The sequence below is a fragment of the Nerophis ophidion genome, linkage group LG08, assembly GCF_033978795.1.
Source record: "Nerophis ophidion isolate RoL-2023_Sa linkage group LG08, RoL_Noph_v1.0, whole genome shotgun sequence".
NCBI lineage: Eukaryota > Metazoa > Chordata > Actinopteri > Syngnathiformes > Syngnathidae > Nerophis > Nerophis ophidion.
Window position 1 is genome coordinate 13,977,117 of NC_084618.1, and position 17,558 is coordinate 13,994,674.

The 17,558-nt window shown below is 35.3% G+C and overlaps 1 protein-coding gene across 1 annotated transcript; it reads right to left on the bottom strand.

Moving 5' to 3' along the window:
- Positions 1-731: 731 nt before the first annotated feature.
- On the bottom strand, positions 732-1,971 carry LOC133557347 (purpurin-like). Its single transcript, XM_061907747.1, has 5 exons — positions 1,853-1,971; positions 1,613-1,730; positions 1,404-1,540; positions 1,170-1,282; positions 732-1,098 (listed from the first exon to the last, which is right to left on the bottom strand). The coding sequence occupies exons 1-5, from the start codon at positions 1,912-1,914 to the stop codon at positions 875-877; spliced, it is 654 nt and encodes a 217-aa protein (XP_061763731.1). The 5' UTR covers positions 1,915-1,971; the 3' UTR covers positions 732-874.
- Positions 1,972-17,558: the final 15,587 nt, after the last annotated feature.

The following is a 17,558-nucleotide window of genomic DNA, read 5'->3' on the forward strand; positions in this document are numbered from 1 at the left end:
TGCCCTGTGTTTCACCGGCCGAGGGTTCTTATGGGCTCAGGAGGGATCAGCAGCTCAAAGTGCAACAAGTTCTCAAGCTTCAACCAGACGCCACGCACAAAACAAAGACGGAGTTGTTAGAAAAAAACAACATTTTATTTCACGTTGCTCAAAAGACCAACAGAACTCTTGGACTCCAGCTGGAAGACGACAAGGGCGTTGGCTCTTTTCCGCCTCCACAACATCCGTCCATACAAACACACTCGGTCTCACGTCTCCCGCGTTGAAACCGAAAGACCGCCCCCTCCTCAACAGGCTCCGGACTGCAGCACAGGCTGGAACTGTCCGGCCATGCAGATTTCCTCCTGCTTCTGACGCACGACGCGCTGGATGGCCGGGGGTAAACCGCGGGGGTTCCTGGAGAAGACCAGGCTGTAGCCGTCCTCACAGCTGCCGTCCTCCTTGACTGTGCGGCAGGCGTAGGTGATGGCGTAGTTGTCGTAGTCTGTGTCGATCACCCAGTAGTTGTCGCCTGGCGGTGGCTTACAGTAGAATTCGCAGAACAGGACTAGAGTACGCTGAGGTCAGACGACCAGTAAGCCCATTCCTGCCCTGTGTTTCACCGGCCGAGGGTTCTTATGGGCTCAGGAGGGATCAGCAGCTCAAAGTGCAACAAGTTCTCAAGCTTCAACCAGACGCCACGCACAAAACAAAGACGGAGTTGTTAGAAAAAAACAACATTTTATTTCACGTTGCTCAAAAGACCAACAGAACTCTTGGACTCCAGCTGGAAGACGACAAGGGCGTTGGCTCTTTTCCGCCTCCACAACATCCGTCCATACAAACACACTCGGTCTCACGTCTCCCGCGTTGAAACCGAAAGACCGCCCCCTCCTCAACAGGCTCCGGACTGCAGCACAGGCTGGAACTGTCCGGCCATGCAGATTTCCTCCTGCTTCTGACGCACGACGCGCTGGATGGCCGGGGGTAAACCGCGGGGGTTCCTGGAGAAGACCAGGCTGTAGCCGTCCTCGCAGCTGCCGTCCTCCTTGACTGTGCGGCAGGCGTAGGTGATGGCGTAGTTGTCGTAGTCCGTGTCGATCACCCAGTAGTTGTCGCCTGGCGGTGGGTGGAAAGGTTTTAGGAAGGAGGGGGACTGGGAGTGAAAAGAGGTACAGCTGGACACTTACCTCCACTGGACAGGTAGCTGGCCAGTCCCTGGTAGTTCATGAACATCTTGCCGGGGGTTGCGGGGTCGGGGACGGAGTACTGGGCGGCCATGTCGGCGCACACAACCCAGAAGCTACAAGGGAATCGCATGAGTAAGTAAGTAAACAAAGACTTCAGAACGGATTTTCAAGACCGAGGAACCCAAGAATCTTCCACAGCTGATCCTAAAGACGAGGATATGCTGCCGGACATACCCAAAGAGAGTGACGCGTCCTTTGGAGGACGCCGTCATGCTGCCGTCGTCGTCGATGGTGTACTCCGCAGAGATGTTGTCCTGCAAGAACAAGCCTTCCGGATCCTTCTTCTGCAAGGCGTACCACTTTCCGGAGTACTGTGGGGAAGTCCAGGAGGTCACACTTTGCCACTTTTGTAGTTTGGGAGAAAGATCTTTGGCCGCACTCACCCTGGCGGGGTCGAAGCCCTCCTTGACCGTGAAGCTGTCCACCACACAGGAGGTGCACAGACTGCTCTCCATGCAGGACAGCAGGACCAGAAGAAGGACCAGCTTGGAGGACGCCATTCTGGGAGAAGAAACGCAACATTACCCGGGGTCTAGGTCAGAGAATCCCGAGCAAGGGCAATGGAACCCCGGACATCAGATGGGTTCAGAACCATTGAAAACTGAAGAACTTATTTCTCTTACCTTCTCAGGGCAAGAATGAAGTATGAGATGGACGTAGACCAAGACCAGACTGGGTCTGGCATCCGCCCCGCCGCCTTTATATGTGCAGACCCAGACCAGCTTATGGCTGATTTTCATTGCCGGGAACTAAGTAAGGTGCTTAGATCGCGAGGTAATCCTGTTGGTGAGACGTCCTTACCGTAATCTGGCTGCTATGTTGCAACAAGCCAAAGGTTTACTGAGGAACACAATCAGGCTTTTATGTAACCCATTGAGAGGACTATTTACTGTGCAGGCGGCGCCCCAAAACCCCCACGGGGACAGATCCCAGACCTGAGTCATGTTGTGAGAAAAAGCAGTGCTGCATAATGTTTACTTGTGTGTGATATCATGTGCGATACAAGTAGTCTTGCAGAGTGTTTACTTGTGTGTGATATCATGTGCGATACAAGCAGTCCTGCAGAGTGTTTACTTGTGTGTGATATCATGTGCGATACAAACAGTCCTGCAGAGTGTTTACTTGTGTGTGATATCATGTGCGATACAAACAGTCCTGCAGACTGTTTACTTGTGTGTGATATCATCTGCGATACAAGCAGTCTCGCAGAGTGTTTTCTTGTGTGTGATATAATGTGCGATACAAGTAGTCCCACAGAGTGTTTACTTGTGTGTGATATCATGTGCAATACAGGTAGTCTTGCAGAGTGTTTACTTGTGTGTGTAATCATGTGCGATACAAGCGGTCCTGCAGAGTGTTTACTTGTGTGTGATATCATGTGTGATACACGCAGTCCTACGGAGTGTTTACATGTGTGTGATATCATGTGCTATACAAGTAGTCTTGCAGAGTGTTTACTTGTGTGTGATATAATGTACAATACAAGTAGTCCCATAGAGTGTTTACGTATGTGTGATATCATGTGTGATACACGCAGTCCTACGGAGTGTTTACTTGTGTGTGATATCATGTGCGAATGAAGTAGTCCTGCAGAGTGTTTACTTGTGTGTGATATCGTGTACGATACAAGCAGTCGTGCAGAGTGTTTACTTGTGTGTGATATCATGTGCGATACAAGCAGTCCTACATAGTGTTTACTTGTGTGTGATATCATGTGCATTACAGGTAGTCTTGCAGAGTGTTTACTTGTGTGTGATATAATGTACGATACAAGTAGTCCCACAGAGTGTTTACTTGTGTGTGATATCATGTGCGATACAAGCAGTCCCACAGAGTGTTTACTTGTGTGTGATATAATGTACGATACAAGTAGTCCCACAGTGTTTACTTGTGTGTGATATCATGTGCGATACAAGCAGTCTCGCAGTGTGTTTACTTGTGTGTGATATCATGTGGGATACAAGCATTCCCACTGAGTGTTTACTTGTGTGTGTGATATCATGTGCGATACAAGCAGTCCTGCAGAGTGTTTACTTGTGTGTGATATCATGTGGGATACAAACAGTCCTGCAGAGTGTTTACTTGTGTGTGATATCATGTGGGATACAAACAGTCCTGCAGAGTGTTTACTTGTGTGTGATATCATCTGCGATACAAGCAGTTTCGCAGAGTGTTTACTTGTGTGTGATATAATGTGCGATACAAGTAGTCCCACAGAGTGTTTACTTGTGTGTGATATCATGTGCGATACAAGCAGTCCCACAGAGTGTTTACTTGTGTGTGATATAATGTACGATACAAGTAGTCCCACAGTGTTTACTTGTGTGTGATATCATGTGCGATACAAGCAGTCTCGCAGTGTGTTTACTTGTGTGTGATATCATGTGGGATACAAGCATTCCCACTGAGTGTTTACTTGTGTGTGTGATATCATGTGCGATACAAGCAGTCCTGCAGAGCGTTACTTGTTATTGTGATATCATGTGTGATACAAGCAGGCTTGCAGAGTGTTTACGTATGTGTGATATCATGTGTGATACAAGCAGTCCTGCAGAGTATTTACTTGTGTGTGATATCATGTGCGATACAAGCAGTCCCGCAGAGTGTTCACATGTGTGTGATATCATGTGCGATACAAGTAGTTCTGCAGCGTGTTTACTTGTGTGTGATATCATGTGCGATACAAGCAGTCTCGCAGAGTGTTTACTTGTGTGTGATATCATGTGGGATACAAGCATTCCCACTGAGTGTTTACTTGTGTGTGATATCATGTGCGATACAAGCAGTCCCACTGAGTGTTTACTTGTGTGTGTGATATCATGTGCGATACAAGCAGTCCTGCAGAGCGTTACTTGTTATTGTGATATCATATGCGATGCAAGCAGTTCTGCAGCGTGTTTACTTGTGTGTGATATCACGTGCGATACAAGCAGTCTCGCAGAGTGTTTACTTGTGTGTGATATCATGTGGGATACAAGCATTCCCGCTGAGTGTTTACTTGTGTGTGTGATATCATGTGCGATACAAGCAGTTCTGCTGTGTCATATCATGTGGGATACAAGCATTCCCACTGAGTGTTTACTTGTGTGTGTGATATCATGTGCGATACAAGCAGTCCTGCAGAGCGTTACTTGTTATTGTGATATCATGTGTGATACAAGCAGTCTTACAGAGTGTTTACCTGTGTGTGTGATATCATGTGCAATACAAGTAGTCTTGCGGAGTGTTTACGTATGTGTGATATCATGTGTGATACACGTAGTCCTACGGAGTGTTTACTTGTGTGTGATATCATGTGCGAATGGAGCAGTCCTGCAGAGTGTTTACTTGTGTGTGATATCATCTGCGATACAAGCAGTCCTACAGAGTGTTTACTTGTGTGTGATATCATGTGCGATACACGTAGTCCTATGGAGTTTTTACTTGTGTGTGATATAATGTACGATACAAGTAGTCCCACAGAGTGTTTACTTGTGTGTGATATCGTGTGCATTACAGGTAGTCTTGCAGAGTGTTTACTCGTGTGTGATATCATGTGTGATACAAGCAGTCCAGCAGAGTGTTTACTTGTGTGTGATATCATGTGCATTACAGGTAGTCTTGCAGAGTGTTTACTTGTGTGTGATATCATGTGCGATACAATCAGGCCTGCAGAGTGTTTACTCATGTGTGATATCATGTGTGATACACGCAGTCCTACAGAGTGTTTACTTGTGTGTGATATCATGTGCGATACAAACAGTCCTGCAGAGTGTTTACTTGTGTGTGATATCATGTGCGATACAAGTAGTCCCACAGAGTGTTTACTTGTGTGTGATATCATGTGCGATACAAGTAGTCTCGCAGAATGTTTATTTGTGTGTGATATCATGTGTGATACAGGCAGTCCTACAGAGTGTTTACTTGTGTGTGATATCATGTGGGATACAAGCATTCCCACTGAGTGTTTACTTGTGTGTGTGATATCATGTGCGATACAAGCAGTCCTGCAGAGCGTTACTTGTTATTGTGATATCATGTGTGATACAAGCAGACTTGCAGAGTGTTTACCTGTGTGTGATATCATGTGCGATACAAGCAGTCCTGCACATTGTCCACTTGTGTGTGATATCACGTGCGATACAATCAGTCCTGCAGAGTGTTTACTTGTGTGAGATATCATGTTCGATACAAGCAGTCCCGCAGAGTGTTTACTTGTGTGTGATATCATGTGCGATACAAGCAGTCCTGCAGAGTGTTTACTTGTGTGTGATATCGTGTGCATTACAGGTAGTCTTGCAGAGTGTTTACTCGTGTGTGATATCATGTGCGATACAAGCGGTCCCGCAGTGTGTTTACTCGTGTGTGTGATATCATGTGTGATACAAGCTATCTCTATTTACAAAAGGTAAACATGCTAGGCTACATGCTAATAGGAGCCAGCTGTATTTATTAGTTTACAAACACTGTACTATGTGATTTTCTTCCACTTTTTTTTTTTAAATAATTAAAATCATGTCAAGTCAATCTAGTTTTTGAGACATTATTTGCATATTCAATGAACCATTGTGTTATTTTCACACACTTTACTTCGCATAATCGGCTTTCATGTTCACAATAAATCTAAGAACGCTTTTTTGGCGTCCAAAATGGCCGACGCGTGTCGGTTGACCATGGTCGTCGTCATGGCAACAACACTGGACAGGTGATGTCAGCTAATCCCAGGCCAGCGAGGTTAATCCAGGAAGTTCATCAGTTCACAGAAAATAATCCATTCAGTCCAGTCGGTCTTTTTGTCAAATGAGTCTTGTGAAACATTCAAGTTTTATTTAGTGCAAAGTGTAATGTGCGCTCTCGGCCACTAGTCGGCAGTGTTACTGTTCAAAAAGAAGACGCTAAGGCTGCGTTTCCGTTTGCAAACTTCCCGTCCTGACACTTCTATGTTGGCGTGTTGAGTCGTGGTCGATATCGAGATCAACGCGATACGATATCAGCAGCAATCACAGTACATAGTATCTACTTAGTTTGCAGGGTGAAGCAAAAGAAATAGAAATACTTGTGTCCATGTTTTCTACACTTTCAACACACTTTATGTCATTTTTCATGCATTTTTTTGTTTTTGTTTTTAAATGTGTTTTTTTTTACTATTTAAAAAATATATTATTCATTTTTTAATATATAAAAAAATGTTTTTTATATTAATTTTTCCCCCTGTAAACTTTGACCTAAGATGGTTTGCCTCCAACAGCGAATGATATGAAAACAATTTCCTACGCATTTAAATATTAATATTTGTATTTATAATGTCAAAAAAAATGTATGTTGGTCTTTACAGCATAAATGTAAAAACATGATTGCTGTTTTTTTTTTTACTGTAAAAACAAAAACAAAAAAAACACTGGCAGCTCATTGACAGTGGTTTTTTTTATTTTTATTTTTTTATTGTAAATACAATTTTTTTTTTTTTTTTTTTTACATCCATCCATCCATCTTCTTTCGCTTATCTGAGGTCGGGTCGCGGAGGCAGCAGCCTAAGCAGGGAAGCCCAGATTTTCCTCTCCTCAGCCAATTCGTCCAGTTTTTTTTTAAAGTAAAACAAAAAAACAAAAACAAAAACTAGCATCTCATTTATCAGATTTTACACTGCTTTTAAATGTATTTAATTTAATTTTTTTTTATTTTAAAGATTTTTTTATGGTAAAAAAAAAAAAAAAACCTGGCAGAAAATTTGCTGGATTTTACAGTCAAATTTACAGTGTTGTTTTGTTTTTATTGTAAGTAGAAATTGTTTTTATTAATTATTAAAAAAAATGTGGCAGCTCATTTGCCGGATTTTACAGTACATAAAAAAAAATAAAAACTTTTTTATTGTACATAGAAATTGTTTTGTTTTTCGTAAAAATAAAAATATTAAAATGAAAACACCCCCAAAATTGGCAGTTCATTTTTCGGATTTTAGTGTAAAATTTGCAGTGTTTTTAAAAATAGTTTTATTGTAAATAAGAATTTATTTTTTGACGGTAATAAAAAAAAAAACACCCAAAAACTGGCAGCTTATTTTTCCGAATTTTAGAGTAAAATTCACAGTTTTTTAATATTATTGATTTTTTTACTGTAAATACAAATGGTATTTTTACGGTAAAAACACACAAAAATTGGAAGCTCATTTGTGGGATTTTACAGTGAAATTTACAGTCCATTTTGTTTTTTAATCGTAAGTAAAAATTGTTCTTATGAGGTATAAAAAAAACAAAAAAAACGGCAACTAATTTGCCAGACTTTATAGTACATTTTAATATTTTTTAAAAAGTGTTTTATTGTAAATAGAAATAGTTTTTTTTTTTTTACATCCATCCATCCATCTTCTTCCGCTTATCTGAGGTCGGGTCGCGGAGGCAGCAGCCTAAGCAGGGAAGCCCAGACTTTCCTCTCCTCAGCCAATTCGTCCAGTTTTTTTTTAAAGTAAAACAAAAAAACAAAAACAAAAACTAGAAGCTCATTTATCAGATTTTACACAGTTTTTTTAAATGTATTTAATTTTTTTATTTTTTATTTTAAAGATATATTTTTATGGTAAAAAAAAAAAATGGCAGAAAATTTGCTGGGTTTTACAGTCAAATTTACAGTGTTGTTTTGTTTTTATTGTAACAACAACAAAAACAACAACAAAAACGGCAACTAATTTGCCAGATTTTATAGTACATTTTAATATTTTTTAAAAAGTGTTTTATTGTAAATAGAAATTGTTTTGTTTTCAGTGAAAAAAAATAAAAAAATAAAAACACCACAAAAACTTTTTGGGATTTCACATTAAATTTTACAGTGTTTTTTTTTTTTTTTTTTTTTTTTACAAAAAAGATGTTATTGTAAATATAAATCGTTTTTTTTTTTACAGTAAAAAAACACAAAAAACTGGCAGTATATAACAGTAAATTGTACAGTGTGTTTTTAAAAAAAGAAATCTTATTGTAAATAGAAATTGTTTTAGTATGATAATAAAAAAAACTGGCACCTCTTAATTATTTGAAAAAATATAAATTTATTATTTAATTTACAAAAAACATTTTTTAGCACTGAAACTCAAACAAACATATCAACTTTCTCTTTATTGCTAAGCCAAAACAATAAAAAAAAATGAACTGTTCCTAAGCCGCTGCTCTGTCAACACACACACACACAGAAGTCCCTTTGGTGCCCTCACAAACAACCAGAAACACCCCTCCACCCAAAAAAAACACCCCTAATTTTAACAAGCAAAGTGCTACAATAATAAACATTTACAAAATAAAATCCACTTACGTTAACGTTGGCAAAGGAGGAGCTGACGGGAGAAGTGTGTGTGTGTATGTGTGTGTGTGTGTGTGTGTGCTGAAACAAACAAGTGCCCTATCCTCTTCTGTGAAATAGGTGTGCTCTGGCATTTTTTTCCAGAAAAGTCACAATTAAAGACTAACCTAATGACAGACTTATATGTTTTATTTGGTGACGGCTCGTAACTCATGAAATTTAGCTCACGAGACAGCAGGTTGAATGATGCGGACACGTTTGTTACTGGACGCTATCTTCTGTCTGGGACACTTTGTATTGTGACTTGAAACTTGCTCATGTTGACAAATGTCACATTTTATTGTTCAATGACTATCACCTACGTCAGGGGTGCCCACACTTTTTCTGCCGGCGAGCTACTTTTCAATTGACCAACTCGAGGGGATCTACCTCATTTATATATATATCATTTATATTTATTTATTTATGAAAGAGACACTTTTGTAAACAAGCTAAATGTGTTTAATGATAATACAAGCATGTGTAACACATATAGATGTCTTTCTTTCACGAAGACAAGAATATAAGTTGGTGTATTACCTGATTCTGATGACTTGCATTGATTGGAATCAGACAGTAATGATGATAACGCCCACATTTTCAAATGGAGGAGAAAAAAAGTTGTCCTTTCTGTACAATACCACATGAAAGTGGTTGGTTTTTGGCATCTAATTCATCCAGCTTCCATACACTTTACAAGAAAAACATTGGCGGCAAATTCCGTAGCTTGCTTGATTGACATTCACGGCACCCGAGGGTCTTGTGAGATGACGCTGGCTGCTGCCAGTTCATTATTATGAAAAAATGACAGAGAGGAAGGCGAGAAACACTTTTTATTTCAACAGACTTTCGCGCCGTCCCTTCCGTCAAAACTCTAAAGGCCGACTGCACATTTCCTATCTTCACAATAAAAGCCCTGCTTCATGCTGCCTGCGCTAACAAAATAAGAGTCTCGGAAAGCTGGCGTGCACAAGTGATGTGCACGCCAGCTTTCTGAGGGATCGCTTGTGCACGCCAGTTTTCCGAGACTCTGTATTTAGTTAGCGCAGGCAGCATGAAGCAGGGCTTTTATTGTGAAGATAGGAAATGTGCAGTCGGCCTTTAGAGTTTTGAAGGGAAGGTACGGCGCGAGAGTCTGTTGAAATAAAAAGTGTTTCTCGCCTTCCTCTCGGTCATATTTTCATAATAATGATCTTGCAGCAGCCAGTGTCATCTCACAAGACCCTCCGGTACCGTGAATGTCATTTAAGTGACGTCTTGGTGAAGATTGATGATCACTAATTTTTAGGTCTATTTTTTTTAAAAGCCTGGCTGGAGATCGACTGACACCCCCCCCCCCCCCCGCGGTCGACTGGTAGCTCGCGATCGACGTAATGGGCACCCCTGACCTACGTCTAGCTTGTGTGCTATTGTGTGCTTGGCTGTTGCGTAGCCGCCGTCCCCTCACCCACACCGCGCTTTGATGTTTGTGTTGAATGTGTTTGTTGTGAATACATATTATTCACATTTTGGGGCTAAATGAAGCCTTTTCAAACACATAAATGACTAAATGAGCTAAAATATACAAATCGAGAGGATCTTTTGTGATGTTAAAAAAAATAATAATGTGATAAACAGGGTTGTCATGTATCTATGAAAATATGACATTTCTAAATAATTCCTTATTGGCGGAACCAATTAACAGCCATGAAGCACGACTGTAAAGATTCAGAATAAAATCACTCTAAAACTCTCTGCTGCCACCTTCTGGTGTGGTTTAAAAACAGTCAAATAAAAATGGACAAGTCGCTGGTGAATAACTTTATTTAATGTGGTGTTCGATGTTATTATTATTATTATTATTATTCGTCAAATAAATACAAGAATAAATACAACGTTTGGATTGAAACGGTTGACTCTGAAATGTGATGTTTGCTGCTCTCTAGTGGTCGAGATTGTCATTGCAGCCGTTTAACTCCACCACGCCTTTTCACTGAGGGCCACGTGGCAGTGAACTTTGACCTAGGTTGGTATTTAAACAATCTCCTAAGCATTTGAATATTAATATTTGTATTTATTATGGAAAAAAAAGTAAGCTCAGTCAGAATCTATGAAACAATTTACAGCATTTTACTGTAAATAAAAAACACCATGGCTTTTTTTTTTTTTATGGTAAAAAAGAACCCCTTTGGCAGCTTTTTTACAGAGTTGTTCTTAGGTTTTTGTAATTTTAAATAAAACATTTTTTTTTTTTACGGTAAAAAAAAAAAATGTCAGCTCATTTGTCGGATTTTTACAGTGTTTTTTTTTTTTAATGTACTTCTTTTTTTAAATTGTAAATAGAAATTATTTGTTTTGTTTTTTTACAGTCTTTTAGAAAAAAGTTTTACTTTAAGTAGTATTTTTTTTACGGTAAAAACACGCACAGAAAGTGTAACATTTACATCCATCCATTTACTACCGCTTATTCCCTTTTGGGGCGCCTATCTCAGCTACAATCGGGCGGAAGGCGGGGTACACCCTGGACAAGTCACCAACTTATCTACAGTGTTTTTATACAATATTTTTTTATTGTAAACATCTTTTTTTTTTTTACAGTTTTAAAGTAAAAAGTTTAATCAAAATTTACAGTGATTCTTTTTTATTTTTACTGTGGGTTGAAATAGTTTTTTTTGTAGTTAATAAACACGAAAAAACTGGCAGCTCATTTGCCGGATTTTACGGTAAAATTTACAGTGTTTTGAAAAAAATATTTTTATTGTAAATAGTTTGTTGTTTTTTTTACGGTAAAAACACACGACATTCTGGACAATTTGAAGTGTTTTTTATAAAATTGTTTATACTGTAAATATAAATTGTGTTTTTTTACAGTTTTAAAGTAACGCTTTTAATTAAAATTTACAATGATTCTTTTTTATTTTTTACTGTGAGTAAAAATAGTTTTTTTTGTGGTTAAAAAAACACAAAAAAATGGCAGCTAATTTGCCGGATTTTACAGTAAAATCTACAGTTTTTTTAAATAAAATAGAATAATTGAAAATAATATTTTTTATTACGGTTTTGAAGTAAAAAGTTTAATTAAAATTTACAGAGTTTATTTTTTATTTTTTTATGTTTTACTGTAAATACAAAAAGAACTTAGCAGCTCATTTGTCGGATTTACAGTGTTTTTTGTAATGTATTTTTTAAATTGTAAATAGAAATGGTTTATTTTGCGTTTAAAAAAAACAACACAAAAAATTTGTAGCTCATTTGCCGGATTTTACAGTAAAATTTACCGTGTTTTTGAAAAAATATTTTCATTGTAAATAGTTTGTTGTTTTTTTACGGTAAAAACACACACGAAATTCTGGACAATTTGAAATGTTTTTATAAAATGGTTTTTATTGTAAATATAAATTGTGTTTTTTTTACAGTTTTAAAGTAACATTTTTAACTAAAATTTACAATGATTCTTTTTTATTTTTTACTGTGAGTAGAAATAGTTTTTTTTGTGGTTAAAAAACACAAAAAAAAACTGGCAGCTCATTTGCTGGATTTTACAGTAAAATCTACACTGTTTTTTTAATAAAATAGAATAATTGTAAATAATGTTTTTTATTACTGTTTTAAAGTAAAAAGTTTAGTTAAAATTTACAGTTTTTTTTTTTAATTTTTTATTTTTTACTGTATATACAAAAAAACTTAGCAGCTCATTTGTCGGATTTACAGTGTTTGTTGTAATGTATTTTTTAAATTGTAAATAGAAATGGTTTATTTTGCGTTTAAAAAAAACAACACAAAAAACTTGCAGCTCATTTGCCGGATTTTGCAGTAAAATTTACAGTGTTTTAAAAAAAATATTTTTATTGTAAATAGTTTGTTGTTTTTTTACGGTAAAAACACACGAAATTCTGGACAATTTGAAGTGTTTTTATAAAATTGTTTTTATTGTAAATATACATTGTGTTTTTTTACAGTTTTAAAGTAACATTTTTAATTAAAATTTACAATGATTCTTTTTTATTTTTTACTGTGAGTAGAAATATTTTTTTTTGTGGTTAAAAAACACGAAAAAAACTGGAAGCTCATTTGCCGGATTTTACAGTAAAATGTACACAGTTTTTTTTAATAAAATAGAATAATTGTAAATAATATTTTTTATTACGGTTTTAAAGTAAAAAGTTTAATTAAAATTTACAGAGTTTTTTTAAAAAATATATAATTTTTTACTGTAAATACAAAAAAAACTTAGCAGCTCATTTGTCGGATTTACAGTGTTTTTTGTAATGTATTTTTTAAATTGTAAATAGAAATGGTTTATTTTGCGTTTAAAAAAAACAACACACAAAAAACTTGCAGCTCATTTGCCGGATTTTAGAGTAAAATTTACAGTGTTTTTAAAAAAATATTTTCATTGTAAATAGTTTGTTGTTGTTTTTTACGGTAAAAACACACACGAAATTCTGGACAATTTGAAGTGTTTTTATAAAATGTTTTTTATTGTAAATATAAATTGTGTTTTTTTTTACACTTTTAAAGTAACATTTTTAATTAAAATTTACAATGATTCTTTTTTATTTTTTACTGTGAGTAGAAATATTTTTTTTTGTGGTTAAAAAATACGAAAAAAACTGGCAGCTCATTTGCCGGATTTTACAGTAAAATCTACACTTTTTTTAATAAAATAGAATAATTGTAAATAATATTTTTTATTACGGTTTTAAAGTAAAAAGTTTAATTAAAATTTACAGAGTTTTTTTTAATATTTTAATTTTTACTGTAAATACAAAAAAACTTAGCAGCTCATTTGTCGGATTTACAGTGTTTTTTGTAATGTATTTTTTAAATTGTAAATAGAAATGGTTTATTGTGCGTTTAAAGAAAAACAACACACAAAAAACTTGCAGCTCATTTGCCGGATTTTACAGTAAAATTTACAGTGTTTTAAAAAAAATATTTTTATTGTAAATAGTTGTTTTTTTTACGGTAAAAACACACGAAATTCTGGACAATTTGAAGTGTTTTTATAAAATTGTTTTTATTGTAAATATAAATGGTGTTTTTTTTTACAGTTTTAAAGTAACATTTTTAATTAAAATTTACAATTATTCTTTTTTATTTTTTACTGTGAGTAGAAATAGTTTTTTTGTGGTTAAAAACACGAAAAAAAACTGGCAGCTCATTTGCCGGATTTTACAGTAAAATCTACAGTGTTTTTTTAAATAAAATAGAATAATTGTAAATAATATTTTTTATTACGGTTTTAAAGTAAAAAGTTTAATTAAAATTTACAGAGTTTTTTTTAATTTTTTAATGTTTTACTGTAAATACAAAAAAAACTTAGCAGCTCATTTGTCGGATTTACAGTGTTTTTTGTAATGTATTTTTTAAATTGTAAATAGAAATGGTTTATTTTGCACTTAAAAAAAACAACACACAAAAAACTTGCAGCTCATTTGCCGGATTTTACAGTAAAATTTACAGTGTTTTAAAAAATATATTTTTATTGTAAATAGTTTGTTGTTTTTTTACGGTAAAAACACACACGAAATTCAGGACGATTTGAAGTGTTTTTATAAAATTGTTTTTATTGTAAATATAAATTGTGTTTTTTTTACAGTTTTAAAGTAACATTTTTAATTAAAATTTACAATGATTCTTTTTTATTTTTTACTGTGAGTAGAAATAGTTTTTTTTGTGGTTAAAAAACACGAAAAAAACTGGCTGCTCATTTGCCGGATTTTAAAGTAAAATCTACACTGTTTTTTTAATAAAATAGAATAATTGTAAATGATATTTTTTATCACGGTTTTAAAGTAAAACATTTAATAAAAATTTACAGAGTTGTTTTATTTTTTTATTTTTTACTGAAAATACAAAAAAAACTTAGCAGCTCATTTGTCGGATTTACAGTGTTTTAAAAAAAATATTTTTATTGTAAATAGTTTGTTGTTTTTTTTTACGGTAAAACACACACGAAATTCTGGACAATTTGAAGTGTTTTTATAAAATTGTTTTTATTGTAAATATAAATGGTGTTTTTTTGCAGTTTTAAAGTAACATTTTTAATTAAAATTTACAATGATTCTTTTTTATTTTTTACTGTGAGTAGAAATAGTTTTTTGTGGTTAAAAAACACGAAAAAAAACTGGCAGCTCATTTGCCGGATTTTACAGTAAAATCTACACAGTTTTTTAAATAAAATAGAATAATTGTAAATAATATTTTTTATTACGGTTTTAAAGTAAAAAGTTTAATTAAAATTGACAGAGTTTTTTTAATTTTTTACTGTAAATACAAAAAAAATTTAGCAGCTCATTTGTCGGATTTACAGTGTTTTTTGTAATGTATTTTTTAAATTGTAAATAGAAATGGTTTATTTTGCGTTTAAAAAAAACAACACACAAAAAACGTGCAGCTCATTTGCCGGATTTTACAGTAAACTTTACAGTGTTTTTAAAAAAAATATTTTTATTGTAAATAGTTTGTTGGTTTTTTTTACGATAAAAACACACACAAAATTCTGGACAATTTGAAGTGTTTTTATAAAATTGTTTTTATTGTAAATATAAATTGTGTTTTTTTTACAGTTTTAAAGTAACATTTTTAATTAAAATTTACAATGATTCTTTTTTATTTTTTACTGTGAGTAGAAATAGCTTTTTTTGTGGTTAAAAAACACACAAAAAAACTGGCAGCTCATTTGCCGGATTTTACAGTAAAATCTACACTGTTTTTTTAATAAAATAGAATAATTGTAAGTAATATTTTTTATTACGGTTTTAAAGTAAAAAGTTTAATTAAAATTTACAGAGTTTTTTTAAATATTTTTATTTTTTACTGTAAATACAAAAAAAACTTAGCAGCTCATTCGTCGGATTTTACAGTAAAATTTACAGTGTTTAAAAAAAATATTTTTATTGTAAATAGTTTGTTGTTTTTTTTACGGTAAAAACACACACAAAATTCTGGACAATATAAAGTGTTTTTATAAAATTATTTTTATTGTAAATATAAATTGTGGTTTTTTTTACAGTTTTAAAGTAACATTTTTAATTAAAATTTACAATGATTCTTTTTTATTTTTTACTGTGAGTAGAAATAGTTTTTTGTGGTTAAAAAACACGAAAAAAACTGGCAGCTCATTTGCCGGATTTTACAGTAAAATCTACACAGTTTTTTTAATAAAATAGTTTTATGGTGAATAGCATTTTTTACAGTAAAAACACACAAAAAACGGAAACATTTACAGTGTTTTTATAAAATATTTTTTTGGAAACAGAAATAGGTTGTTTTTTTTACAGTTGTAATGGCCATTTAATTGTAGACGCTTACTGACATCTAGTGGCGATAGGAAGTTACTACGCTTCATTTGTTTGGTTGATGAGACAATTGAGAAGCAGACAAGTTGAGTTCCCGCGACCCCAAAGGGAAAAAGCGGTAGGAAGTGGATGGATGGAGAAGTAATGTTAGCTCTTGCAAGCCCTGTAACTCAATATTAAGGTGGAAAGTGGTTCAATTTGATAGAAATATGTTTATTTAAAAACGATTTTTGTCCACTGTTTTAAAAGATGTTTTGAGAACTGTAATATTTCCACCATTCAAATAGTTTCAACACTCAAAAGTATTCCTTTGATGATAGTACTGTGTATTTGTGTGAGGTTAATATCGACATATTGTACTTTTTATATTTCCAGTATGTTATTAGAATCACATTTGTCATTGTGTGGATTTCAGTTTTTCAAAATAAAAGCACAGTTTCAGACAAAAGTCAAGAGAGGGAAAAAAAAAGACAAAGCAAGATCAACGACAATAACGAGCTTAAATGGATTCACCTGCTTTGGAACTTTATTGGAACGTCTTGGATTGTTTGTTAGCTGTCAGGGGTGTCCAAACTTTTTCCACAGAAAAATGTAAACATGCGGGGGCCATTTTTATTTTGTTCATTTTCAAACCATAACAAAATATATGGATTTTTTTTTTTTAATCCTTAGGTCTCCTGGGGAGCATAGAGGGTCTCAGTCACTAACATGTAAAGAAAATAAGTAAAATTATTATATTATTTCTTATTTAATAAATCATCAATCAATCAATGTTTATTTATATAGCCCCAAATCACAAATGTCTCAAAGGGCTGCACAAATCATTACGACTACAACATCCTCGGAAGAACCCACAAAAGGGCAAGGAAAACTCACACCCAGTGGGCAGGGAGGATTCACATCCAGTGGGACGCCAGTGACAATGCTGACTATGAGAAACCTTGGAGAGGACCTCAGATGTGGGCAACCCCCCCCCCCTTCTAGGGGACCGAAAGCAATGGATGTCGAGCGGGTCTAACATGATACTGTGAAAGTTCAATCCATAGTGCCTCCAACACAGCCGCCAGAGTTCAGTTCAAGCGGATCCAAGACAGCAGCGAGAGTCCCGTCCACAGGAAACCATCCCAAGCGGAGGCGGATCAGCAGCGTAGAGATGTCCCCAACCGATACAGGCGAGCGGTCCATCCTGGGTCCCGACTCTGGACAGCCAGTACTTCATCTATGGTCATCGGACCGGACCCCCTCCACAAGGGAAGCGGCAGATCAACTGGTGTAAAAAGGAGGTCTATTTAAAGGCTAGAGTATACAGATGAGTTTTAAGGTGAGACTTAAATGCTTCTACTGAGGTAGCATCTCGAACTGTTACCGGCAGGGCATTCCAGAGTACTGGAGCCCGAACGGAAAACGCTCTATAGCCCGCAGACTTTTTTTGGGCTCTAGGAATCACTAATAAGCCGGAGTCCTTTGAACGCAGATTTCTTGCCGGGACATATGGTACAATACAATCGGCAAGATAGGATGGAGCTAGACCGTGTAGTATTTTATACGTAAGTAGTAAAACCTTAAAGTCACATCTTAAGTGCACAGGAAGCCAGTGCTGGTGAGCCAGTACAGGCGTAATGTGATCAAACTTTCTTGTTGTCAAAAGTCTAGCAGCCGCATTCTGTACCAACTGTAATCTTTTAATGCTAGACATGGGGAGACCCGAAAATAATACGTTACAGTAATCGAGGCGAGACGT

What these genes read in the sequence shown, in the direction of transcription:
- LOC133557347 (XM_061907747.1), bottom strand. Translation starts at nt 1,914, where the DNA reads ATGCCAGACCCAGTCTGGTCTTGGTCTACGTCCATCTCATACTTCATT. An exon ending in GGACGCGTCACTCTCTTTGG is followed by an intron (nt 1,283 to 1,403) that starts GTATGTCCGGCA and finishes ATTCCCTTGTAG; the next exon opens with CTTCTGGGTTGTGTGCGCCG. An exon ending in CAGCTACCTGTCCAGTGGAG is followed by an intron (nt 1,099 to 1,169) that starts GTAAGTGTCCAG and finishes ACCCACCGCCAG; the next exon opens with GCGACAACTACTGGGTGATC.